This window comes from Microcebus murinus, chromosome 24 (genome assembly GCF_040939455.1).
Source record: "Microcebus murinus isolate Inina chromosome 24, M.murinus_Inina_mat1.0, whole genome shotgun sequence".
Taxonomy (NCBI): domain Eukaryota; kingdom Metazoa; phylum Chordata; class Mammalia; order Primates; family Cheirogaleidae; genus Microcebus; species Microcebus murinus.
Window position 1 is genome coordinate 24,863,835 of NC_134127.1, and position 27,738 is coordinate 24,891,572.

Here is a 27,738-nt window from a genome sequence, read left to right on the forward strand (position 1 = left end):
GGGTGTGGGAAGGAGGTGGGACGCAGGCACAGGTCGGGGGTGGATGCCAGGGCCTGTGGGAGGACTGCACTGGGGCTCACGTCTGTGTCATTGCGTTGTCCTGCTGTCCGGGCCTCTGTCCTTATCTCTTATGAGGGCACCAACAGTGCTGTCTGAGAAGCCTCCCTCCCCAGCTGCAGAGCCCCGCTGACCTGCCATCCCCTGCCCCTGTCCCCCACACAGCCCACCCCACCCATCCCCCCAGGACAGGAGACTGGTCCCCGAGGGGAAGAGGCGAGGGGAGCACGGACTGGGCCCAGCCCAAGATGACATTGGAAAGCAGGTGCTCTCCTTTGCCCCGCCCCCTGCCCCCATCAGCGGGGCCAGGACCCTGGGCTGCCCTGGGGGTCCAGCTCTCCTCGGAGACGGCCACCTTCCTGCGGCTCCTGGGAGGGAGGAGGACCCTCCCTCTTCGCTCCCACTTGGCTCCCCCTTCAAGTCACAGGAGGACCCAAGCCCAGAGAGGGGCCGGAGCCCTCCCAGGCCACAGGGCTCATCAGGGCAGGGCAGTAGGGCTGGGGTCCTGGTGCCAGCCTGCCTTCGAACCCCCGGCCCTCAGCTCAGAGAGTGTGCCTTGAGGTGGCCACAGAGAGAGCAAGTGACCAGGTGGGAGGAGGCTGCCCATGGACTGACCGTGAATTGAAGTGACCGATTTTCTAAGCCCAACGCCAGGCGGGGGATCTGACAAAGACACACAGGGCTCAGTCACCGTCATGCCTGGAAGTGGTTGACATTGGGAGCAAGAAGGCGTCAGCTCCCGGGGGGACCTGGGCGGTGGGGACCTGGGCGGTAGGGCCCTGAGCCCAGCCCGGTCCCTGGGCCTGGAGCGGGGTGCTGGGCGGCAGGGACCTCAGGCGCGCTGGGCCCCGGCCAGCTTCCTGAGGCTGCTTCGGGACAGGGTGGGGAGGAAGGCCTGGCCGCAGGGAGTTAATCTGGAGAAGTGATTTTCCTCCTGGGCCGGCCCTTCCCTGGGCTGGGCTCTCGCAGGCTAAGCCGCCCCAGCCAGCGCTCTGCAGGGAGGGGCCGGCTTATCAGGCAGGAAACACTGGGCTCTGGCCACATCCTCCTGCTCCTGGTCACAGCGGCTCCCATGGGCAGGAAAACACAACCCTCTCCCGCCCCTCCTGCCGCCGCCTCCTCCTCGCAGACAAGAGTGCGTGTGCTGAGGTCCGGCACCCCAGAGCTCTGCCCGCCCTCTGGGCGCCCGGGTATCCCCAGAGCCTTCTGCCTGCCAGACCCCAGGAGCCTGGCCCAGGGCCGACCCAGCTGGGCAGGGCACTGACTGCCTGGGATCTCAGGGAAGGCCCCTCCGGCCCCTCAGTGCCAGCCCTGGCTGGAGGAAGGGCCTGCCCCTCAGGAGGCTCTGTCCCATCCTTGCCCTCCTGGGCCAGCTGCCACCACAAGCTGGGCTTCAAGAAGCACAAGAAAGAACGTCCAGGGACGTCCCCTGAAGACATTGACCCACTGGGCCTCCCGCCCCTCCGCCGCACCCTCTTCCCTTACCAGCCTCACCTGGGCCACCAGCCCTGCCCCTGCTGAGACCAGGTGCACCTGAGCCCTTGCAGAGAGCAGCCAGCCCTCCTGCCTTGAATCTGGGCGCCCCCGGCTCTCCCTGCCCCCTTCTCGCTTCTGCCCTCAGCCGCTTGCTCTCAGCGGCCGTTACCTCTCTGGGCCTCCGTTTCCTTCCCATCGAATCTGGGGGCGGCAGTGACAGTGACTGCTGCCAGCTCAAACACTCAGTGACCTTTTTCCCAAGGTCACAGAGCTGGGACAAAAATTGAGTTCCAAGCCCCATGTTCTTTCCTGTAAAAATGCAACTGCTCCGTCTGCATGAGGATGCCCCGAACGGCCCGAGCGGGTGATCCGGTGGGTGGCCCTGCGTCCTGCTCTCTCCCGCAGATCATAAGACGGGACACGAGCTCCCCCACTTTCAAAGCGCCCTGATGTGGGAGCTGGTGCTACTGTTTTTCAGGGAAAGAAATAAAGAGGAAGAAGGTTCTATGACTCCTCAGGATGGGACGGAGGAGCTACGACACCCTCCTCGGGTCCTCTGAGGGGTGAGAAGGCCGCGGCCCCGCCACCCTGCCCCTTTCCCGCCCCCCGGAAGCCCCAGCTTTACCCAGTGGGTGTCCCTATCAGAGCCCCCGAGACACCAGGAGCAGCCTCCCTGAGGCCCCGGGGGCTGCAGAGACCTTTCTCTCAGCAGAAGCAGGGACTTTCGGGTGGAGCATTTCTCATGTTTCGTGGCCCCTCCTCGTTGTCCCAGACCGGGGCCTCCCCACAGCACCCGACAGACAGGAGATGAGTGACCGGATGGAAGGACAGTGAGCAGGGCTGGGGTACCCACCATGGATGCAGCAGAGTGGGCCCCTGAGAAATGACAACACCCTACACCTACATGGAGCCCCCCAGGCGTACCCACAGGGTACCTACCCTCTGGCCAGGCGGGTGGGTCCTGGGGAGCCCCCACGTTCCTCCCCTGCTCTTGGTATCACGAGCCGTCCCTCCTTCCCAGCCCCACGTCCACACGACGCGCGCTCTCTGCCCAAGAGGAAGGCAGACCTGGAGGAAACCACCCCACCTGAGCTGCAAACACGGTCCCATAGAAGGAAAAAGGGCAGCCGGACCTGGGTGAGGATTCCCCAGCCCAGGTGGGGACAACTTGCTCTTGTGTCCACGGGAGCCGTCACGGGGCAGGAGGGTTTCGGGGAGGTGGGAGAAAGAACCTTGGGGTGTAGGGCTTGTTAGACTGGCTTGCAGAGAACAGACCCCTCCCTTTCTAGAGGATTCTCGAATCAAACAGAAGCCCAGGTGCCAAGGATGGCGAAGAGGCCACCCTCACTTGAAGAAGGGACTATATCCCAGCTCAGAGCTCAAAGAAGGAAACTGAGTCCTTCTGTGACCTTCAGCTTCATGGTGAGTCCCTCCCCTCCTTCCCCCACACAATTACACCAATATGACAGTCGCTGAACACAGGGCTCCAGGTTTCTCACGCTAGTACCATGTTTCCTCGAAAATAAGATGGGGTTTTATATTTATTTTCCTCAAGAAGACACCCTAGGGCTTATTTTCAGGGGATGTGTTATTTTTTGTAAGTACAGTACAACAATCTACATTTATTCAAACATGGTAAAGTCGTCTTCTTCTGGAACATCATCATCACTCTCCAAACCCCGAATTCCATCCTGAATTGCTTGTGACTCTATTTCCTTTAGAACCATTGGCCCCAATCTCTCATGTGCAGCCACAGAGCTCTCATGGGGCAGATGAGAAGGGCTGCTCGTCTTCTTTCCCGCTCCTCGACGACACGCATGGGTTGCGCAGATGCGCTGCGTAGCCACGCCCAGCACTAGGGCTTATTTTCGGGGTAGGGCTTCTATTGCACCAATGCTTAGACATCCTGCTAGGGCTTATTTTATGGGTAGGGCTTATTTTCGGGGAAACACGGTGCCAGCTTCCAGGCCTAAAACCAATCTAAACTGTCTAAAGAAATCCAAACTGGCAATAGCTCTCTGGTACATGTGTATAAAGCTTTGCAGTTTCTAAAATGCCTACAAATTCACTCCCTTCCTCCTTAGGTGAGAGAACAGGCTCAGGGGTTCACCCGGGGACTCTGGAGGAACCGATCGGGTTGCCTGCAACCTGCAGGACAGTCCTTTGCCCCATGTGGGAAGTTGGTGCTAAAGCTCAAGACGGAAACCGCTTTCCCGCATGCCAGGCTGAGAGCAGCCACACCAGGCCAGAAGCCACGGAAGAGGGTGCCACCCGCGTGGCCGGTACGGAAAGGGATGCTCTCGATCTGCCAGCGGGCGCGGCGGGGAGCCGCCACGCTGGCAGCAGGTAGGCCTGGTCAGACTCGAGGCAGTTGTAAGGAGTCATTCGGCGGTTTGAATGCTTCCTGTTACCCACTTCAGTACGAGGTCGACTGTGGTCGCCAGCCACAGATGGACGCGCACAGCGACTGTAGCCGACAGCCGTGATACGACTTTTCTAATTTTTCATTTATCAAAATAAAATTGTGAACATTTAAAAATAACATAATGAAAACATATGTCTATGTTACCTATTCTGATTGACATGACAAGCAAAGCTGCCTGTAAAGTCAAACAAGCTTTCCGGGCTTTCAAGCTTTCCTCACCACACAGGAGCAGAATGGACCTGTCGTCGACGCACAGCACAGACCGCCGTGGGACTGTGGGTGCCGCCGTGGGCGAGGTGGGACTGTGGGTGCCGCCGTGGGCGAGGGGGCATGGCCGGTGGGCGCCGCACCCAAGTGGTCAAATTGGTAGTGGCTGATTAACACGGTGGTGCTCAAAGGGTGGTGGTGTTCACCAGGCATTCAGGGGTGGGGGGGATAGACCCACATCTTAGGGATGTGGTGAGCATTGTGGAGGGGAAGGCATACCTCTAACCCTTGCTAGGGAAAGGCAAAGATATAAAAAGTAACCAAAATGTTAAAAAAACACACATTTATCGGGTGTGGGGCAGGTGGGACGGGCATTTACATACATAGCGAGTGCGATGTGCACCGTCTGGGGGATGGACATGCTAGAAGCTCTGATCTGAGTGGGGGAGGGGAGGCAAGGGCAATGTCCGTGACCTTAACATTTGTACCCCATGATATGCTGAAATAAAAATAAATAAATAAATAAAATGAAAGGGCGCTTGGCCTCCAGCTGTGGCGGTCTGGCTGACGCTGCCCACAGTGGTACCTGAGGATGACGCGCTGGGACCCAGCTTCCCCCGCTGGGCGGGGCGAGCCGCCCTCTGCCCCCTCCCGCCCAGGTCCCAGTGTCCCTGCTGAGCAATGGTAGGTGACGGGCCCCCTCCAGGCTGTGGATGAGAAACAGCCCGTAAAGCTTTCTATAGAGCTCTGTACACCTATAAAGCGCTACTCGCGTAATCACTACTACAGATTAGGGTCGACGTTGAAGGGTGAACGTGGGCCCGTTCAGGCCCTCCTGAGGCCCACTCCTTGGCCCAGAGGGCCTGGGAGGCACAGGCTGCCCTTGCCGGGAACAAGTCGCTCCACCGTGGGCAGAAGTCAGGCAGAGGTGACTTGCGTGGGGGCTGAGTAATCAGTTTTTTCCAGATGCTTCTTGGCCGGAATTTTAATCCTAAACCTCAAGAGACATTGCATCCTTCAGTGGCTCCTGCCTGTGCCCTCCTGCCTTCCCCACCACCTTCCGTCGAGTTTCGAGAGGCCCTGACACACTGAGATGCCACACCCATAACTACACAGGAAAGAGGGCCAGCTAGGTATGTTTCAAGACTGCCTTGAACAACGGTGATAGGCTGGGCGAGGTGGCTCACGTCTGTAATCCTAGCACTCTAGGAGGCCGAGGCGGGTGGATTGCTTGAGGTCAGGAGTTCAAAACCAGCCTGAGCAAGAGCGAGACCCCGTCTCTACTATAAATAGAAATAAATTAATTGGCCAACTAATATATATAGAAAAAATGAGCCAGCCATGGTGGCGCATGCCTGTAGTCCCAGCTACTCGGGAGGCTGAGGCAGAAGGATTGCTTGAGCCCAGGAGTGTGAGGTTGCTGTGAGCTAGGCTGATGCCACAGCACTCACTCTAGCCTGGGCAACAAAGGGAGACTCTGTCTCAAAAAAAAAAAAAAAAAAACAACGGTGATCTAGCACCTCTTATGTTTTCCTGGATAGAGCTGGAACCCATTCTATTAAGTGAAGTATCCCATGATTGGAGAAACAAGCACCACATGTACTCACCAGCAAATTGGTATTAACTGATCAACACCTAAGTGGACACATAAGAGTAACATGTATCGGGTGTCGGGCAGGTGGAGGAGGGGAAGGGTGTATACATACATAATGAGTGAGATGTGCACCAACTGGGGGATGGACACACTTGAAGCTCTGACTCCAGGGGGGGAGCAAGGGCAATATACATAACCTTAACATTTGTACCCCTAAAATATGCTGGGAAAAAAGACTGCCTTAAAAAGAAGAAAAAAGCGTTGTAGCCTTAAGCAAGTAATTAAACGAAACTCACTTTCAATCCTCAGATAGCCTGAACCACCTCATTCCACTCTGTAAGTATAAAGTCGGCTCAAGGAGTAAACTGTTCTTCACGGAGGCAACGAGTTGGTGTTTCTGTTCAGTGTCGATGATCCCAACAGTTTCTGGCGTGTGCAATGCGGATTTACCTCTGCATAACTCATAAAATTAAATAAACCATCCCTACAAGATAACTTTTTAAAATGAAAAAGCCAATGTAGAAAACACTTTGACCAATACTGCAAGTAGCACTGGATATAATATTGATGCCTTGAAAACTTTTTTCTTGTTGCAAAACTCTTTTTCAAAGGATAGAAGTGTCATGGTACAAAAATGTTTATTTAAATTAAATATTTCCAACAAATCGATATCCACAACCGTTCCAAAGCCTGTGCAGTTCTTACAAAAAAAAAAAAAAAAACACCAAATGGAACAGTTTAGCTTAATGTCCGTGATACTGTTTTGCAAGATTATTAACACACATCCTGGACTGTGCAGCAGTCCATCATATCGTCAACCATTCACTATTTATTACCAAATGGCATACACAGTAAGAGCATCCAGATTAATCATATCTTATAAGTGATTGTACAATAAGACTTCTTGGAAGGGAAGAACAAGGATCTCTGTCAACAATACAAAATACAAGGTGAAAAATAACAGGAGGATATATAAAACACATATTTCTTACAGGCAATAATATGCTGAAATCAAAAGACAAACAACTGTCTTGCAGCTCACTGTCAGGCATGTTCCTTCGAAGGAGGTTTGGGGGAAGAATGCAAATGGTTTTGGGGTGCGGCCAGGGCTCAGCATCGGCTGAGGACTTTGCCTGACGAACCAACAGGCTGGTGAGGGTGAGGGATTCCCATCACAGCAGAGGAAGTGTGCCAGGTATTTCAAGTCAGAGGCTCTGAGAGTTAGGGACTGATTTGGGGGTGGAGGAAGAGCGAGAGAGAAGAGGAGAAAAAGAAATCCCAGGAAAGGGAGAGAGTGGGAGCTGGAGGACACACGGGGGGAAACTCCTTTTGCATCTGCAGAGCCGAACGTCCTGCAGTTTTGCTTAAAAAACCGGCACTTCCAGATTTGAAGACAGCAACCTTGCCTTGTGGCTAAGTCCTTTCAGGTGCCCTGGCTGTGTGGGCCGATAGGAACAGGGGGGTGGTCAGAAGTCGCCGGCGTTCATAGGAATATCCCTGATTTAGGCTGCTCGGACGCATGTCTGAGGGTGTGTGTGGAGTGGCGTGTCTCATGCACGCCCACCGCATGTACTGGGACAGCATGAGTTCCCCGGAAGCATGTGTACAGCAAGAAAGAATTTATGCAAGAAAATATATTTAAGAAAGCAGTTTGGATCCAATCTCATTTTGAGTGAAGTGGTTAACCACTCTGGTGAATCCCCCCAATTTCCCAAATCAGGACGAGCGCTTTCTCTCAAATTGGAACAGTCCTTTTGGAAATCTACGGTCATTTTGGAGGGAGGGCAGCAAGCACGGGAAGCCTTGTGTCCTTGGGCCAGGAACCAGGCTGCACGTTAAGCATCTCATTAAGGAGTCTGATTCCCCCATCTGCCTTTAGTTAGCCCGAGAGAACCCTAAACCAGAAGACCGTGCAGCAGAGGGGCCCTTGGCTATGAAGTCTGTCCCCCCACTTGACGGATGGGGGAATGGACGGGACGGGGCGGCTGGGGGTGTGTTGGTGTCTCCCCAGCGTCCACAGTAGAACTGGGGCTGAACCCCAGCCCGGGGCTCTTCTCACCTGCAGGACCGAAAGACCAGGTGCAGCCGGGTCAGAAACAGGAGAGGTTCGAATGCTGCTGGCTTATCACCACGTGTCTCCACGACGGGGACAAGGAAAGAGGTCAGTGAGCACCCTACAGGGAGACGGCATCTCCCAGCAACCTGGTGGCCGTATTCCCAGCGTGTAGCCGACGAGAGCTCATTTGAAGGAATACACTCAACACGCAGGCTGGGGCAGGGGGCCGTGGGGAAGTGGACAGAGGGGCCCTCAGATTGATCAGCAGAGCCCCGTCCAGTTTCGGTCCGAAGGCTCTGGGCCGGCAGTCGGACCTCCCCGGGCAAGGGGAGGAAAGCTGGAGCTAGAGCTGACAGGCTCTCTGCCCCTCCCGGGGCACAGGAGCGAGAGGGCTCGGGGGCCAGGCTGGACGCGGAGCCTCTGTGTCTATGACACGCTGTAGCTGTTGTAGTACGTGGCTGTGGCATCAGCCAGGACGGAGATGAGGCTGGTCTCTGTGGGGCCCGTTGGTGCCACCTGGGAGACCGGGGCATGCCCGCTGAGGGCCACGGTGCCCGCGGCAGAGTCTGGGTGGCCAGGAGTGTTCAAATACTGATCAAATTCATTGCGATCCATGTCCCCTAGGAGTTCCACCTGGCTCAGCTGATCCAGGGTGTCGAAGCCAGGGTGTTCGGGAGGCGGGGAGAGCTGGCCCAGGTGGGCGTGGAGGTTGGAGTGGAGGGGGTGGTAGGTGGCCGGGGAGTAATAGGCAGGGGACGGGGAGCAGCCGGGGACGGTGGACATCATAGAGACACTGAGGGACTGGCCAAGGGCCAGGGAGCCCAGGGGGTGGCTACAGTGCAGGGGGCTGGGGGTGTACTCCGGCGAGTAAGGGGGCCCTGGCAGGTGGGCCACGCGGCGGGGGTGGGCCTGCTCTTCCTGGCAGGGGGAGGAGAAGAAGGTCTGCTCCGGCTCCAGCACGTCCAGTGGAGACATCTCCGGTGGTGTGGGCAGCCCGTACGGGTAGGCGTCCACACTGCCTGGGGTGCCACCGCCACCAGCCGGTCCCTCATGGTAGCAGCCCCGGAGGCTGGGCAGGGTGGTGCCCGGGGAGTACTCACCCCTGTCCTCCTTCTCCCCCGGCACCCCCCGGCCGCCGCCCCTCTTCTCCGGCAGGGCATTCTGGTCCCGGGAGAGGGAGCTCAGGAGGAAGCCGGGGTCCACGCGCTTGCAGAGGCGCTTGGCCTGCTTCTTCCTGCGGGGCCGGTACTTGTAGTTGGGGTAGTCCTGCATGTGCTGCAGGCGCAGCCGCTCCGCCTCGTCCACGTACGGCCTCTTCTGGGACAGCGTCAGTGCCTTCCACGACTTTCCTGCTCGCACAAGGCAGAGAAGGCCACACTCAGCATCTGTGTGCTGCTGGGCGGCGGGTACAGCAGCCGCAGACGTGTGCTCCCAACCACCGTGCACACACATGCACGAACACAACCACACACACGCGCACACGCCTCCCCTGGTACCCACTCTGCTCGCTGTCCCCCTCACGGCCGCGGGGGACGCGGGCACGTCTCTCGCCTCTTCCCAGCCCAGTCCCGCAGCAGTGAGGCTGGACCAGCGCCTCCCGCTGCAGCCTGCCAGCCACCCCCCGAATCGCCTCTCCTGAGAAAGCCACCAGACACACCGATCTGCAAGCAATGTGGGCTCCCAGCGAAGGGCCCACCTGACCCCACGCCAGCAACAGGAAACAAATGCCTAATGACCACATTGATTGGGGCTCTTGTTGCCCCTCAAGGGTCTGTCCTTACCACATGTGCGTTTCAATGAAAATTCCCTGCCTACACTAATTATTGCTGCCTCTTAGGAAATGATACTATAATATTTACTTATGGCCTAAATGTCACAGCCCTTTCTGTGTGAGAACCCAGGCTCGGCCAATAGCTTCACAGATGTAGGTAAAATTAGAGGGTCTCAGGTTGACAGATGCGTATTCCTTGCCTCTGAAGGTCAAACAGGACCTTGCTGGATGACTGTGGCCAGAATACTGTCATCTGCCTGCAACACACGTACACACGCTGGCACGCATGCGCACATGTGCACACATGCACACACAAGCTTCTGCTTCCAGCCATGTGCTTAGGACCCTTTCGTTGTGGGGGTGGGGGTACCTGCTTTCTGATCTCCAGGCAGCAGTAAACCCCTCCACTTCCCTGGGCCTCTGCTGTCCTCACCATAAAATAAAGATGCGGTGACACTCCTCAACTCCAAGCTCTCTCTCTAAGAGGCATCCCACGCGTGGAACCCACTGGTGCCAAATGCTGGCTGCGTTTGAACTTCATCACTGCTGGTTTGTCTGTTCCACAAGTCACTGTAGCTTTCTCTGTCACCTCTCCGGGTACACTGCGCATCCCTCTGGCTACAGTGTTTTCTGAGGGTCACTCTGGCGCCTTGGATTCTTACCTCTTGGGTGGGCTCAGGATTCGACAACTTTAACATGCTTCCCCATGACTCCACCGTATCCTGACATTTGAGACCCACTAGCCCAGAGGCTGAGGTTTAAGAGAAGAGGCCCGTCTTCCACTCTGCGCACTCAGCCAGGGCCAGGTGCGGAGGCATGCACAGGGTCCTCTGTCCCACACCGCTGGCTCCTCAGGCCAGGCCCTCAAAGGGGCTGAGGGGCTTGGGGATGGCAATTATTAAGGATGTTCTACCAGTAAATTGGGTAAATGTTTATAACTATTCTATGGAGTTGTCAAGTCATGTCATTAGCTGTCATTTAAAAGGGTGACTTGAAAAGTGTTAGGAACTCTGGATTCAGGGCTGGTCATTGGTTTCCAGCTGGTAGCTGAGGTCACAAAGCTGTTATAAGAGGCCCAAGGTCTAGACGCACCTCACACCTGGTCCGTGGTCTGAATACAAACTCTGACTCTAGTGTCAAAATATTCTTGGATTTTGTAGTTTTAATAAAATACAGGTTCATTTTAAATGCTACCAAATGCCTAATTATCCTTATGCATGTTCTCATTCATAAGATACTACAAATACTAGTAGGACTAGGTGAAATTTTTAATGAAGTTTGGGAAGCTTACAGAGAAAAAGCTGGGTCGGAAGGGGGAAGGGCTGAGAAAACAAGCTCTGGGATAGAAGTGACCATCCTGTCCCCCCCTAACAGGTGTACAAAGTCCACAGTTTTAAAAGCACCAGCGTTTTGGTTTCCTTGTCCCTGTCCGGAGCTACGAGGCCAAGCAAGAAGGAATCAGGGTCTTTCCTGCAGAATGAACCGCAGCCTTGCTGCCTCCCTAGGTGCAGTCTGCAACAGGATCAGCTGGGCTCAGTCCCTTCGCCTGCCCCTTTCCCGCAAGCAGGCAGTGTCAGTCCCGCAAGGCAAGGCTCCGACTTCCCTCCTCTGCCATCTCTGGCCTGGGCCTGCACCAGAAACCCTGCTCTGTCTCCCCTGGTCACTGCCAGGTTCCCATCCCCAGCTGGCCTGGTCCGCAGGCACTGTGCCCAGGGATCTGCAAAAACATGTGTTTCTTTCTTATAAAATCTGAAGAAAAATACGAACCTTGAGTCAAGGAAAATATTTCAGTATTGTATATATTAATATATTTGTCTTTATGCCAACACAGTATAAAACAAGTTTTTTTTTTTTTTTAATAGGGGAATGGCCGGGCGCGGTGGCTCACGCCTGTAATCCTAGCTCTCTGGGAGGCCGAGGCGGGCGGATTGCTCAAGGTCAGGAGTTCGAAACCAACCTGAGCAAGAGCGACACCCTGTCTCTACTATAAATAGAAAGAAATTAATTGGCCAACTAATATATACAAAAAATTAGCCGGGCATGGTGGCGCATGCCTGTAGTCCCAGCTACTTGGGAGGCTGAGGCAGGAGGATTGCTTGAGCCCAGTAGTTTGAGGTTGCTGTGAGCTAGGCTGACACCACGGCACTCACTCTAGCCTGGGCAACAAAGCGAGACTCTGTCTCAAAAAAAAAAAAAAAAATAGGGGAAGGGGCCCAGGAAGGCAGGGGACCACTAACTCGGCCTTGGCACAGCTGGCCCCGAGGCTGGGCTCTGGGCGAGGGGCCCTTTGAAACCAGCCCTCCGCCGGCTGCTCTGTGGGCCCGTCCAAGCCGCTGGGGGGCTGGTCTCTGCGGCTTCAGCCGGCAGAGGGACGCAGCCCTCGCTCCAGGGTTCCAGGGTTCCGCCGGGGAAGGAGCCCTGAGCTCCGACGGAAAAGGAAGGGCTCCGTTCAGGCCGGGTGGGGTTGCGGAGGGCAGGGCCTGCCCGGGGTGACCGCACGTCCCTTCTCACAGGGCCCGGCGCCCGCTGCGTGCACCAAGTGCTTGGAGAGGTTTTCACCGGTTAAAATGAATACAAAACGACTGGAAAGACAAAGAGGTCTGGGTAAGGCCAGGCCGAAAAGCGCTCAGCTCCGGACATCCCAGAGAAAAGAAACCAGACAAGAATTCCGGCTTTTCTTCCTAACATGCCCACTCTGGGCTCCTTCGTCCTGGAGGGTCCCTGTCCCCAGCCGGGCAGGGTCAGTGCAGGAAGCGGCTGGACTCCAGGACAGACTCTCACTGGCCGCCCCAAGCATCCAAATCAAATTATCTATACTCCTGCGACTGAGAAATGGATTAACGAATCGAGTCTATTGCAGTACACAGTTTTTGCTGTTATTTTACTAATTAAGTTAAAGTAGGGATTCATTCTCACAAGGCCTCTTTTCACAAATATTCGTTTAGTTTCGTCGGTGACAACCCCCCCTGCCCCCCGTGGTTGCCCCACTTGCAAAGTTTAGGGAATGACGGGTTTTCCTGCTTCGGCATTCCTAGCCAACGCCGGTTCCACCCAGCCCCGACGTTTCCGTCCGGGCTGTGTCCAAGCGCGCGGGTCCCTGTCGCCAGGCGTCCGGCTGCCAGGTCCCGCCTGCCCTCTGTGGCCCCAACCCGGGCTCCTGTCCCAGGGCAGGGACCTCCCTGGCAGCCCGGGCTGGCCGCGCGGTTTCCCTTCGGGCCTCGCCAAGGTGTCCGCGCTCCGAGTCCCGGACCCCGAGCGCACCCACGCACATACGGATGCGCAGCCACGCGCGCACACAAGCGCCGGGCCCCAGGCGCCTGGTGGCCCCGCGCCCCCCACCCGGCCGCCCGCTCGCTCACCCAGCATCTTGCTGAGCTCGGCGTTGTGCAGGTCCGGGTTCTGCACCGCCAGCCGTTTCCTCTCGTCCTTGGCCCACACCATGAAGGCGTTCATGGGCCGCCGGATACGGCTCTCGGAGCCCTTGTCCCCCGCGGGGCGGGGGACGGCGGGTGGCGACAGACCATCCGACAGCTCGGCCTCCAGGGCCGGGCACTCCAGCCCCTCGGGCCACGGGTAGGCTCCCAGCAGCGAGGCCATGGCCGCACACGGGTCGCCTCCCCTCGCTTCGCGTCGCGGGGCCGGCGTTGACCTGGCCCTAGCACGGGTCGGGGCGTCCAACTTGGCCCGCAGCCGCGACTCGGTCCCCTATTTATCAGCTCCGAGCGGCCGCGTCCTCCAATGGCTCTGGACCGCGGCGCGGCCCCTCCCTCGGTCTCGGCGCGGCCCCCTCCCTGAGTCTCCGGAGGCCGCGGGTCCCCGCTCCGACCTGCCGGGAGGGGGAGGGACGGGGAGGGCCTCTTCCCGCGCCCGCCCCCCAGCCCGCCCCTCCGCCTCCGGGAGCCCGCCCGGGACACGCGCCCCGCCGCCCGGGGCCGCCTCCCGCCCCGCCCCGCCGTGCCCCACCCCGCCCCGCCCGCTCCGGGCCCGCAGGTGCCGCAGAGCCCGCGCGGAGCCCGCCCGCAGCTCCCTACCCCCGGGCCACCACCAACTCCTCCCGCGCGTGGAACCTCGGAGAACCCAGCCCAGACAGGTTTCGCTGGGAACGCCTGGGCGCGAGAGACATTGGCCGTGGGTCCCCGAGAGCAGCCAGTGGGCTGTTCTTAAGAGAACACACCTACTGCTTTCTGACAATGGCCAGGTTCGGCCGCCGCGGAGGTGGCGCCCGCCGGGGCCGGGTTGCAACCCTGCGCCCGCCCGCTCGGGACCCCCGACGCCCCGCCACACCCGGGCTCTCCAGAGGGCGTGGCTGCCGTCCCGGTTCCGCCGACCGATTTCTCTCTTCTCACCCCACGCCGCCCCACCCACCGCCACCCCAGTCTCCAGGGTCAGGTCTCCAACTCCCTCGCTCTAGCTCTTCTCTCGGGGAATTTTCTCCTTTTGTTTTCTCTTTTCTCCTCCGAGTGGCAGTCCCACTGCTCCGAGTACAGTCGCTCCTGCCGCCCGCGTCCCCTCTGGCTTCCGGTTCACCTGGGAGCTCCCTCAGTTTCCCTTGTCCCGACACCCCAGGGTGGACCCAGCTGCGCGCAACTCGGGAGGGCTGCGGGCTTGGGAGCTCAGCGCAGTCCCGCGCGGGGCCGCGGCTCCTGCGTCGCCCAGCCCGCTGTGAAGTAGGGCGGTTCCATCAGCGCCGGCACACAGTAGGCGCTCAAGAACTACCGAATAAGTGAATGAATACGTGAGCGAGCAAATATGGCCCAGACACACCCTACTGTATGACACACAGCAGGCTTGACTAGATCCTGGAATTCAATTCGCAAATATTTACCTAGCGCCACCCTGCGCGGAGCTCCGCAGAGGTGACCCTCGCAGGAGGTGGCATTGCGGTGGGAAGACCGCGGGGTCTGGAGTCAGAAGCTGTCTCAGTGTGTGGGTACCTATGCGTGCCTCTGCGAATGCCCGTACCTCGTCCTGGGGAGGCTGCTTTCCTAACCCCACAGCGGGACGGCGGTAAGCCTGACCTCACAGGGCTGTGGTGAAGCTCTGGCGAGATGAAAGTAGTGACAGCTCCCACTTCCACACGACGGCTGACGTTACTATAACTCCAGACCACGAAGCCCTCAAGTCCAGACTTCAGGGTCCCAGCGCGCAGGGACCAATGCCTTGCATGCAACATGCAATGGGCCCACCGCAAGTGGGGCGAGCGGACCAAGAACTGCAACCTCTCCATTTTTTTGCGTCCTCATGTTAACCTCTTGGGGCTGGGATAATTTTCATCCGAGACCGCGCTTTCCGCACTAAATAGATTGCTGGGGTCTCTCCTCCCTCTCCAGCCAGGATCCAGCAGCAGCAACGCCCCAGGCCCGTGCGCCCCACCCGCTGCTCTCGCGGGCCCTGGCGACCAACGAAGGGTCAGCGCGGGCAGGGCAGGGGCGCGGGCGCTGGGAGAGCCTGGAACCCGAGGCAGAGCGGCGGGGCTGCGTGGCGCAGGGACCAAGTGGGGACGGCCTGTGGAGTGCGTCCGCCACCCAGGCGGACTTCCCTACCTCGCGAAGCCTAGGCCATTTCAGTGGCGGGCCCTCTCCCAGAAATCCCTCCAGAAGAAGCCTGAGGCCGAGTGCTCCTCGCTGGGACCCAGGGCCGCGCTCCGCCAGGGGCAGGTAGCTCTTAGGGAGAGCGGAGAGGGGAGGGTCCTACTGAGTGACTTGAGCTACAGTGGAGGACCCCGACCCTTTCTGACCCTGCCGCCACTCTAGGGCGGGGACAGTGCTCAGCAGGTTCAGAGGCCTGGGGGGATGGCACCCCTTCCCGGCGGGGGCGTCCCCGCTTCCGCCCCCTATCCCTGGCGCACTGAGCACCGCGTGCACCCGGGGGGCCGCGTCCTGGCACCAAGTGAAGGCGCGAGGGCCAGGGAACGCGGAGCGGTCGAGTCTGAGTCAGAGCCCAGGGACGAACGGCAAAAGTGAGAAAACAATGGGGCCGGGACAGAGAAAATACGTGTTGTGATTGTCTCCAAATGTTTACTGTCTTGCTTTGCGTCTGGAGAAGCCCCGGCTGTCCCGGAGCTGAGCGTCAAGCGCCTGGTCGCAGGCGCGGGCGCGGTCCGGAGTTTGGCTATTGTCTGCACGCCGGAGCCCGAACCCGGCTCGCTCGCGCGCTCCATTCCTGCATCCCTTTATTCACTTGCGTCGATGCATTTGTTCACCTGAGCAACTGTGTGCGAGCGCGCCCGGGTGCTGGCGGTGCCAAGAGACGCGGGGTCGCCGTGACCCGCCGCCTCTCAGTCTTTCCAGAGCTGCGCGCCCGCCCAAAGCATCCCCAGAGCCAGGGTCCGGGAGGGCCGAGCTGGACGGCCAGGGCCCGCCCTCCCAGGCACCTGGACAGCCGCCCTCGCCAGCGCAGGGCCCCGGACGGCGGACACTTGTTGGTCCAGCGGCTCATCGCGAGGCTGGGGCGGAGAATCTTAGAGCGTGGCCCCGGGCGACGGAGCGGAGAAGGGTCGGGACGCAGGGCTGCAGCGCGGGATGCCTCGGCCCTGCGGCTGGAGGGAACGGGGCCGGGACTCCCGCAGGCGCCGGAGGGCAGAGTTGGAGAGGCGGGTCCCCGTGTGACCACGCGGGCCACAGTGGACACCGCGTGTGCACCTCGCAGCCGACGTGTTGGTGCACAGACCCGAGCCGAGCCGTACTCTTCCGGTGCGTAGGTGTGTATTACGTCACTCGCGCTTTCTTCTCATCTCTTAAATGCCTTTTTCTTTCTTTTCTTGTCCCTCCCTCTCTCCCTGCTCTCCTGCCGCTCTCCGCTCTCCCTGCCCCCGCCCGCCCTCTCCCCTTCCTTTTAGCCTCGCAGCTCTGCGAACTCCGGTTTCCAGGAACACAGGACCTGAAGTCAGAAACCCCCAGCTAACCTGCGGTGTGAGAATTCGCTTACCCGATCTCAGCCTCAGCTTCTTCACCTGTAAAATGGGGACAAAACAGGGTTACTGACAGCGTTTGTAATTAAGTTCCTCGTAATTTTAGTGAACTGTGAGATATAAAATAATGAGGGGGCGAAAATTTTAAAAATACAGTTAAAAGGATCGGGCCTCTAACATTTTCCTCTTCTGGAGCTTTTCTCTATTCCAAAGCGAGGAATTCCCGCAGCTCTGGGGGGAACGGGAGCGGGAGAAGGAGCCCCGGCTCTGAGCGGGTGCCGGCCAGGGGCGGCAGCGCCGCAGAGATTGGTGCGAGTGTTTTGTCGTTGCTTTTCCCCCCACGCCAGGCTGCATGGAGGTCGAAATCAGTACCGTCGGCTTCTCCGCTTGCGCCGGTTTGTCCGTACTTGATTGACAGTCTTTGCAAAGCAGGTTCCCCTCGCTGGCTTCCCCCCCCCCCCCCCCCCCCCGCCTCCGCAGAGCCCTCTGCGAAAGAGGCGGCCCATTTCCCAGACGGGGCACACGGAGCTGCGGCTGCAAGTAGCTCTTGCCCTCAGTGCCTTTGCCACGCGACTTCTGCGCTCCCAGCATGCAGCTCGCTCGCCCTCCCCTGCCCCAGGCCCTGTGCCCTCCTCAGGGGATCTCGCCTGGTTCCCTGGACCTTTCCGTATCCAGAGCGCGCCTGAAGTGCAAGGCGTGTCCTGGAGAAGGTCATGTGAAAAGCAACTGGGCAAACCCTGTGGGCTACCGGCCACCAGTGACGAGTGACGTGCACCCTGGGGAGCCACGGGACCTGGCCAGGCCAGCCAGTCCCCACCTTGCAGGAGTCCCACCATCAGCCGCACTCACTTCCCTACAAGGCCCTGCACTCCACCCCAGCTCCTCCTTTGTAACCCACAGAAATCTCTCCATACTCATTAAGGAGAAATCCACCCTGGTGGCTTTAGAGTAACTTTCTGGGATTAAAAACAACCGGGGATTTAAGACGTACCTGCAGGCCTCACTCAGCTGTCTGGAGCAGGCAGAACACAGGGACAGCTGGACAGAGTTTCACCGGCTCTTCTACATGAAACTGGGGAAAAAGGATGGAGCTTTCAGACTAGATTGCTCCTGAATGTGGGTGGTGTAGACCCCTTATAACATCAAAAACCTTTCGTAAGAATCGCTTAATGGTACCAAAATACTGGGGTGCAGAAACCTGAGTTATTCTAGGGTTTCCCCAGATCAGACGCTACTGGTTACTACAGACACTCGCCCCCCCAAAATCCCCCCACATGCATGTGAGCTCTCCTGTCCCTTGTATCTGGCTAATCATATCTCCCGATGGATGCCTGCAGACTCCACCGTGAGAAGACTCGGAGCCAGAAGCCATAAGTCCAGTTCAACCTGCCACTCCTGGCTGTGCAGTCACTCTTGAGCAAGTCACTTAACTGGTTAACTCACAGGGTCCAGAGCCTCACTGAGGCCCCGTGAAATGGACGTGCCTGGTTTTGTGCACTCCCGAGGACACAGGGAGATAAAGCCAACGCTCCTGTGATATTTTTTACTAAAATGTTTACTTGAAGTACAGAGTATCTGCAGAGAAGTACGCTGAGCCTTCACAGAGTCAACAGCACTCAACCCATGAAACCGATTATGACCAGCCCTGATGTTCTTAAGGCTCCTCACTGCCACTAAGTTGCAAATTCCCTTAGAGCAGGGACTGAGTATCATCCTGTTTTAAAATATAGCATATTAATAGAAAAATCTGAGGATGGCTTGTGTCTGCTTCACCGCATCTAAGGTCTCAGCTGGGAAGACATGAATGCCTAGAAGTCACTTGAATGGCCAGGAGCCAGAATCATCTGGTGGCATCTTCGCCCATGTGTCTTGCACCAAGGCTGAAATGACTCGAAGGTTGGGCTAAGCTGAGGCTGTTAACTGGAGCGTCTATAGATGGCTTCTCCACACAGTTTTGGATTCCTTTTAGCATGGTGGCCTCAGAGTAAATGGATTTCTTACATGTCAACTCAGGGTTCCAAGAATGCGTGTTCTCACAAACAAGCCAAAAGCCGTGTGGCCTTTTATGACTTAGGCTCAGAAGTCACATAACATCATCTCTGACCGATACGCTATTGGTCAAAGCTGTCACAAATCTGGCTTCATTTCAGAGAAGGGAACACAGACTCCCAACTCTCCAAATAAGCAGTGTCAAAAAGTTGTGGCCATGTTTTAAAAACCACCGCAAGGTGTGTGTATGTGTGAGATGATGGAAGTGAGAACACCAGAGGTTTATAACTGACAAAAGTATTATAACGAAGTAACTCAGAGCATCCTCTCCCACCCCAAGGCCAACGTCAAGGCAAAGAAGTGTGTCGCCCTCTTCTTCCAACTGCAACATATTTAAAAGAAACCATATACAATGCTGTTCCTTTAAAAGAGGTTTCAAAGTTCCTCCAAAGAAATAAATGGAGGTGGAATAATAGCAATTTCATTTTTCAGATGGAGACTGCTGAGGCCCAAGATGTGTTTGGAGCCATAAAGCAATCTAAAGGGCAGGGCTGGGGCTGGATACTGAAGTTGTAGTTGAAAAAAAGCTTGAGGAATTATGGATCTACATTTGGAACCGGAATGTGCAGGGCTTTATTGGAGGCAGTTGAGGGTATTTTGAAAAGAATTTAAGTGCAGGTAGAGAAAATGGCTTCTAAGCCCTTCTTCAGCTGGCATTTTTTTTTTTTTTTTTTTTTTGACAGAGTCTCACTCTGTTGCCTGGGCTAGAGTGCCGTGGTGTCAGCCTAGCTTATAGCAACCTCAAACTCCTGGGCTCAAGCGATCCTCCTGCCTCAGCCACCTGAGTAGCTGGGACTACAGGCATGCGCCACCATGCCCGGCTAATTTTTTCCATATATTTTTAGTTGACCAATTAATTTATTTCTATTTTTAGAAGAGATAGGGTCTTGCTCTTGCTCAGGCTGGTCTTGAAATCCTGAGCTCAAATGATCTTCCGCCCACCTTGGCCTGCCAGAGTGCTAGGATTACAGGGGTGAGGCACTGCACCTGGCCTCAACTAGCATTTTAACAGCAGTCTTCCCTGCACACGGACACTGCGTCTAGTCAACTGAATATGTGGGGCAGTACTAATCACAGACTTGTGTACCTGTGTAAACATAATTTTTAAGGTGCTATTATATATCCCATCTCATTCATTTTCAAACACCTTATAAGGTAAACCGGGAAGGCATATGCTTCACCCTAATTTTGTAGATGAGGAACAGAGAGCTCTCAGAGACACCTAGTGAGTAGCAGCCCTGGTAAAATGACTCTGTCCAAGGCTCTCTCCAAAATATTGTTCATTGTTTAATTCTCTACGGGATTTATGGCTTGAATGAAATGAGGTTGGATCCAAACAAACAATATCATATGGAAGAAAGTAACCTTTAAATTCTAGGAACTTCCACTTCTGCCCGTGATGGAGGGATCAGATTTATCTTCCCACCTTAAACAACTGCAAATAAATATATGAAACAAAATATATGAAACAAGGTTTCAGACGTTGGACGACAGATAGTACAGACAGTAATCCTGGAAAGGAGAAACAGACAAGGGAATCCAGTAAGTGCCCTTGAGCACTGTCTGGAGAAGGCCTGTAGGCCATAGCATTGAGGACAGGAACCAAAACTGAGACCAGGGGTCTTGCTGGGCTGAAGACACAGAGCTCTGAGCTCAGAGAGGACAAAGCAGAGAAGAGACTGCACAGATCTAGGGCTTCAGAGACCTGGAGAGGGACGTCCTTGAATCTTTGGCTGAGCACTGATCTGTATGTATGTGTGAGAAAGATACCAAGGCTATGAAAAAAAAAAAAAAAAAAAAAACACTGGAGAAAAGTAGGTATAACAATCTCCTGAGCTCACACAGGGACAAAAAGAGTATCTGTTCCCACCAGCTAGGGTGGAAAGACCTTCTAATACATGGGCATCAGGCAGTGTCCTCAGAAGACTCTTGCATGATGGAAAAAAACCAGGAAAATATAACCCACAACCAAGATAAAAATCAATTAATATAAATAGCACCATAAAAGAGATGATGAAACTAGCAGATACAGAGGTTAAAAGAGCTATTTTAAATATATTCTACATGTTCAAGAAGGTAGAAAAAAGCAAGACATGATGTGAGGAGAGAAGTAAAGGATATAAAAATGATCCAAATCAAAATTTGAAAAATGGGATATACAATATTTGAAATACAACATACCCTATATAGGATTAACAGCAGATAAGATTATTGCAGAAGAAAATATCAATAAACAAGAGACATGCCAATATAAACTATCCAAAATGAAAAACAGAAAAGACTGAAAATAAGCACAGAAGCAACAACCTATGAGACAATATTAAGTGGACTGACATAAAGGTAATAAAAGTCTCAGAAAACAAGGTATGGATTAGAATAATATATTTGAAAAAATAATGGCTAAAGATTTTCCAAATGTAATGGAAACCATAAACCCATAGATTCAAAAAGCCCAACAAGCCCCAACAGAGGAAGCATAAAGAAAGCACCCTAAGGCACATTATAATCAAATTTCTGAGAGTCTGAAAAGCAACTAGAGGGAAAAGCACACATTAGATATAATAAAGATAAGAATTACAGTAGACTTTATGCTTGAAATTATGCAATCCAGGAGAAAAACCAACAACAGTTGGTTTCCAATGAAATTGAAAACAGGACATCAATAGAAAAAAACCATTGAAACAAAAATCTGCTTCTTTGAAAAGGCAAATAAAATTGATAAACCTTTAGCCAGGCTAACTAAGAAAAAGAGAGAGAGAAGGCACAAATTACTAATATCAGAAATGAAAAAAGGGACATCACTACTGATCCTATGGATATTAAGAGTATAATGAAGGAATATTACAAACAACTCTATGCCTATAAATTTGATAACCTAGATGAAATGAACCAATAAAGGCAGAAAAATCACTTGAAAAAATCCAAAACTCATTCACAACAACAAATCCAAAAAACTAAAAATAGAACATCCACAATTTGATTAAAAAATTTTTTTTTAAATTCTACGGCTAACATTATACTTAATGGCAAGACTATAGATGCTTTCCTGTTAATATTAGGAATTTGGTAAGGATAATCCTCACCACTCTTTCCCGACATTGTACTGGAAGATTTAGCTAATGCAATAAGACAAGAAAAGGAAATAAAATGTATACATATAGGGAAGTAAGAGATAAAACTGTTAATAGATGACATAATTATCTGTGTAAAAAATCCCAAAGATTAGACAAGGAAATCTCTTACAACTTATAGGCAACTATAGCAAGGTTTCAGGATACAAGGGAAATACGCAAAAGTCCATTGCTTTCCTGTATACAGCAATGAACAATTGGTATTTGAAATTAAAAAAAAAAACTACATAAGACCATTTACATTTGCAACAAAAAACCCCACCAAAATACTTAACTATAAATCAAAAACATATATATAAGCTCTATATGAGGAAAATCACAAAATTCTAATGAAAGAAATTAAAGAAGAACTGAACAAATGGAGAGCTAGTCCCACTTTCTGGAATAATATTGTAAGATGTCAATTTTTCCCAACTTATTCTTTAGATTCACTGCAATTTAAATCGAAATCCCAGAAAGTTATCTTGTGGGTATTGTCAGATTGATTCTAAAGTTTACTTGGAGATAAGGCTTCCAATTTTCCCCGCATCCTCAGCAACACTTTCTTTTTTAACAATAGCCATTCTATTAGGTGTGAAATAGTATCTCATGGTTTTGATTTGCATTTCTCTAATGACTAGTGATGTTGAGCATCTTTTCATATGCTTATTGGCCATATGTATATCTCCTTTGGAGATATGTCTAGTCAAGTCCTTTGCCTATTTTTAAATAATTTTTTGTTGTTGAGTTGTAGGAGTTCTTTATATATTATAGATATCAATCCCTTATTGGATAAATGATTCACAAATATTTGTCCCCATTCCATGAATTGTCTTTTCACTCTGTTGATAATGCCCTTTGACACAAAAAAGTCCTTAATTTTGACAAGTCCAACTTATCTATTTTCTGTTTCGTTGCCTGTGTTTTTGTTTTCTTGTCCAAGAAATCATTGCCAAATCAAATGTCATAAATTCTCCCCTAAGAGTTTTGAGGTTTTACCTCATTCATGTTGAGTTAATTTTTGTATATGGTGTAAGACAAGGGTACAATTTTATTTTTTTGCATGTGGATATCCAGTTGTCTCAGGTCATTTTCCATTGCTATAACAGAATACCATAAAGTGGGTAATTTTAAAGAAATTTATTTTTTACAGTTCTGGAGGCTGGGAAGTCCAAGAGCATAGCACTGGAACCTAGTGAGGGTCATCCCATGGCAGAAAGGCAGAAGCCAAAAGTAAGTTCATGAGGCAGAGATCACAAGGGCAAGCTGAGCTCGCTTTTATAACAACCCACTCTCATGAGAACTAATTCATTCCTGCGATCGCGTTAATCTATTCATGGGGACTCCACCCTCACAACCCAATCATCTCTTAAAGGCCCCACCTCTTAATACTGTTACACTGGCCATTAGGTTGCCAACACATAAACTTTTGGGAGACACATTCAAACAACAGCACCAGTTTTCCCAAGATTATTTGTTGAACAGACTGTTCTTTTTCCCCATGGAACAGTCTTGGTACCCTTGTTGAAAATCATTTGGCCATATATGTTTATGGAGTCTCTATTCTACTCCATTGGAATATATATGTCTTTCTTTAAGCTAGTACTGCACATTTTGATTACCATAGTTTAGTAGCATATTTTGAAAAGAGGAAGTGTGAGACCTCCAATTTTGTTTTTCTTTCTCAAGGTTGTTTTGGCTACTCAAGGATAATTGAGATACCACCCAAATTTTAGGATAGATTTTTCTATTTCTGCAAAAAACTGACATTGGGATTTTGATAGGAATTTCATCAAATCTGTAGACAGCTTTGGGTAGTATTAACATCTTAATAATATTGACTTCCAATCCATGAATATGGAATGTCTTTCCATTTATTTGTGTGTATAATCTTTTTCAGCAACATTTTGTAGTTTCAACTGTACAAGTCTTTCATCTCCTTGGTTAAATACATTCCTAAGTATCTTTTGATGCTATTGTAAATGGATTTCACCCCCCACCCCTCTGCCCCAGGATTGCTGTGAGTTAGTAGTTGGGCTGGGCTTAGCTGGTGGCTTTCCTGAGGGTTGTGCCTGGAGTCACTCATGCTGCAGAAGTCATCTGTTTGGCAGTTCAGATGGGGTTGGGGGGGTGGGGAAGTGTCTAATACAGCCTTATACACACATCTGGATGTAAATGGAAATGTTTTCTTAATTTTCTCTTTGGATTGTTCATTGTTAGTGAATAGAAATGCAACTCATTTTTGCATGTTGATTTTGTATCCTGCAACTTTGCTGAATTTGTTTATTAGTTGTGGAAGTTTTCTTGTTGTGTGCAATATGCTACTAATGCTACTAAAATATGCTACTAATCTTTAGGGTTTTCTACATATAAGATCATGTCACTTGTGAGCAGAGATAGCTTTACATCTTCCTTGTGACACAGTTAACTAGATGGTGAGCTCTTGAGGGCTGGGGCAATGCCATTGCCGTATCTATATTCCCAGCCCCTAGCACGGAACCTTAACCACCTAAGGTTTCTGGAATGAAAGATTAAATGAAAACATCCAATGGTACCTATAGCACAGCGTTTTGTGTAACTCTCCTCTTACTTGGGAATTAAATCGTAGTTGGTATGAAGGCACCTACAATCCCAAAACTTACATCCCATAAATCACACATAGAACAGAATAAATTCAATTATTAAAAATAAAAATCACAGTATCCACAAATTGAACTTTAGCAAGATCAAAAGGGGTTAGAGCTTGGGGAGGTGGCCTGGTGTGGCTGACATTCCCCCTGCCACTTTATGAACTGGCCACCTTGGTCAAGGTACTTAGCAAAATGAGGAACGTGAGAACATGGCTCTCTCCCAGGGCTGGCGTGAGCAGGATGTCTTGTCTTAGGGATCCTCTGATTTGGAAGGCTCCAGGCTTATGAGTCCAGAATCACTTGTTCTCCCTCTTCCAGTTCAGTTAACCCATTTGTTTATCCCACTGGCAGTGCCTTGCCCCATCACAGTAGGGTTTTGTAATCCCTCCAGGCTGAACTGCAACAGCTCGCCCCATGTGGGGCTGCCTGGGAGTGGGGCAAGGGCGGGATCCCGAAGCCTGTCACCCTAGAAGTCTGAGTCAATGCGGCCCCGCCCCACCCCCTGCCCCAGGGCCTGTGCACGGGTCACCACCTCCAGTTGTGAGCCCTGCGCCTTCCTGGGACTCTGCTGCCTCCAGGATGACCTGACCGCACCCTTCTGTGTCTCACGGGGGGAGCCGGTCAGTCCTAAGTGACAGTGGCAGGAGCAGGTGGCTCAGCAGCCCTGGTGAAGGCTCTGCAGAACACCGGGACTGCTGGCACCCGCCCCCCGCATCGGAGAGAGGACAGCAGCCACCCTCCTGATTGTCTGGGCTCCTCAACTTCAGTAAGGGAACGTGCTTACGTTTTAACAATGACTGAAAAGACTTTATTTTCTTAGTCCTTTTAGGTCCACAGTAAAATGAAAAGGTACAAAGAACTCCCATCTATCCTCTACCCCCACACAAGCACAGCCGCCCCCACTACCATCTCCCCAGAGTGGTGCTTTGTCTCAATCGATGAACCTACATTGACATGTCGTCATCACCGAGTCGACAGCTGCATTAGGGTTCAACTCTTGCACACTTGGGGTTCAGATTGATATGTAACGTGTCCGCCACTGTTGCATCATAAATAGTTTCACTGCCGTAAAGATCGTACGGAGCACTTCCTCTTCAATCTCTCCTCTTGTGGGTGTCGGGAGGCAGGAAATGCATTGAGTGCAGCTGTCGGGTATTCTGCTAGGTCCCTTGTTCACTTAATCCGACAGGCACCCCTTGAACGAGGGAGACTCGAAATAAGGCCCTGGAAAGGGGTCATCTGAAATCCCAGTGGCCAGGGGACAGTGACAAGGAAGGCCCTAGGGGAGAAGCGTGGGGGACCTTGTAATCAAGCTCTTACAAGAGCTGGGTCCAAGGCCTCACGTCATGTGTTCTGGATACAGCGTTGGGATTCAGGGGACCCCCGAGGGGCTGTGGCCACGGCAGTGCGTGCCTGGCAAGACACCCGCGCCCTGGACACACCTCAGGCCTTCAGAGCGTGGCTCTAGCGCAGGCGCAGTCTGCTCGTTTTCATTCCTTTGAGTCCTGGCCCTGCTGTGTGCAAGGCATCGTCCAGGTGCTACAGGGATACAAAGATTAACATCGCTTTCTGAGGCCCTAGAGTTGAATGGGGAAAATGATACATCCAAAGCTAATACGAGTGGACTTTCATGAATACAGAGACCATGATGAAACCTCAGAAAAGGGAGAGACTGCTTCTAGGGGCTGGGTCAGGACAGGCTGGAGTTGTTGACATCTGGGGCAGGCCTTGAAGCCAGCAGGAGCCCTGGTGATGGACGAGGGGGAGAGGGCAGGGGTCCCAGGAAGCCGAGAGAATGGAAAGCAGGGCCCGGCCTTGGAGCATGGGGCGGCACCGAGCAGGCAGGGCTCGGAGGGCGGCAGCGCGGGGTCGTGAGCTCCCAAGGGCAGGGCCCTACCCAGGGGACGCCTGCAGCAGACACTGGACTGGGCTGACCTGTCGACGACTCTCGACGTTGGAGCCAGAGTGAACGAGAGCACGGGCAACCTGTAACAGTAACGTGGCGCAGGAGGCGGTCTGGAAAGGATGAAAGAGAGCTCCTTTCAGCCCCACTGCATTTGGGGGCCCCTTGCGATGGCTGGGTGGGAATGCAGAAGGAAAGCTTGAGCTTAGTGGAGGAGGGAGACGCCCACCTGGGGATGGTCCAGGAAGCAGCAGTGTCAGCCACACGCACACAGGCAGAGCACGTACACAGAGAGAATGCAGGTGAGGATAGAACCCACAGCTCAGAAGTACTCACGGGCTTCCTGTTTTCTTCTCACACCAGCTGTCGGTGGGAGGAGGGAGACCAGGAGTATGGAGGAGACGCAGGAGTGGTGTGTGGTACGGAGCCAGGACAGCAGGAGCAGGAAGACCGATGGTCTGGAATGAAGTTGCACACCTGGGGAGCCACAAACCTGCCCAGTGGGGAAGACAAAGATGCATCCATCTGTCCAGATGCTTAGGTCAGCCTGCTCACAACCTTGTTTCTCCAAGGTCCAAAGGCTAGAGTTGGGGTTTTCCATTTCTTTAACAGTTTGTTAATACCTCTGTTGGGGTCCCGTCCAGGTTCAAGGGGGTCCCTGGGTGGTGGGTGGAGTCAGGACCCTCAGCGAGTCCGCTGTCGATGGGAGGGGCACTGGGCTACGTCTTCAGCCTGGTATTTTTAGTTCAGAGCCTCCCTGCTTGGGCAAAGCACGTTCTAATGTACTCAATGTGGAGGAGTATGTGTGATATAATTTTGCTTATCAGAGTCAGAAACGTTAATAGGGAGATTCCAGTGGAAAGTCGCTCCTCATGTTCCAGTCAGATAATGAGTAAATGAAGAAGTTCTCACAGTCCACTGCCTGACTTGATTGATGTTCAGGTGAACACTAAGGGGAAGAAATGGGCTGGCCAGGTGAAGGCGATTCTAGCTTATGATGGCCCATTCTCAGTGACACAAATTGGTAGGACCAGGATGTGGAGAGACGTGTAATGGGTCGGTTACTCCATCTTGAATTGGCCTTCAGCCCCAAATTGGTGTTCAATAAATGCTTTTAGAATAACTGCTTTCAGCATTCACATACTTTTCTCTAAAGGAAACCCAATATAGAATAGAATATACCCACAGAAAATTCCAGATACAACTAATTACAAAATTCCTCTCTCAGCTAAAGAATTCACTGCAGCTCTCCTTAAAAGCTCATGGCTAATGCTCGCACAGAGCTTCAGCTCAGGTGGGAGGAAACGGCTGAGTGCAGGCTGCATCACTACCTACTCCAGGTCACTTTGGGTAGTACAGACATTTTAATAATGTTGATTCTGCCAACCCATGGGCATGGTGTGGTTTTCCACCTAATACATCCTCTGCTATTTCCTTCCTCAGTGTTTCATAATTCTTCCTGTATAGGAATGCTACTCACCCCAACCTGTGGTGAGTTGTATAATTATTTCATTATATATTGCAATGTGATAATAGAAAAGTGCACAATA

At 53.0% G+C, this 27,738-nt stretch overlaps 1 protein-coding gene and 1 long non-coding RNA gene across 2 annotated transcripts; both read right to left on the reverse strand.

Annotated features, from left to right (window-relative positions):
- Window positions 1-6,394: 6,394 nt before the first annotated feature.
- Window positions 6,395-13,245, reverse strand: SOX7 (SRY-box transcription factor 7). The gene is made up of 2 exons (XM_012775470.3): window positions 12,946-13,245; window positions 6,395-9,164 (listed from the first exon to the last, which is right to left on the reverse strand). Exons 1-2 carry the CDS (start codon window positions 13,181-13,183, stop codon window positions 8,242-8,244), a joined length of 1,161 nt encoding a protein of 386 aa, XP_012630924.1. The 5' UTR covers window positions 13,184-13,245; the 3' UTR covers window positions 6,395-8,241.
- An 8,536-nt stretch (window positions 13,246-21,781) lies between these two features.
- On the reverse strand, window positions 21,782-27,738 carry LOC142864091 (uncharacterized). The gene is made up of 4 exons (XR_012914684.1): window positions 26,525-27,738; window positions 26,183-26,301; window positions 25,728-25,824; window positions 21,782-25,480 (listed from the first exon to the last, which is right to left on the reverse strand). It is a non-coding gene; the product is annotated as an uncharacterized LOC142864091 (long non-coding RNA).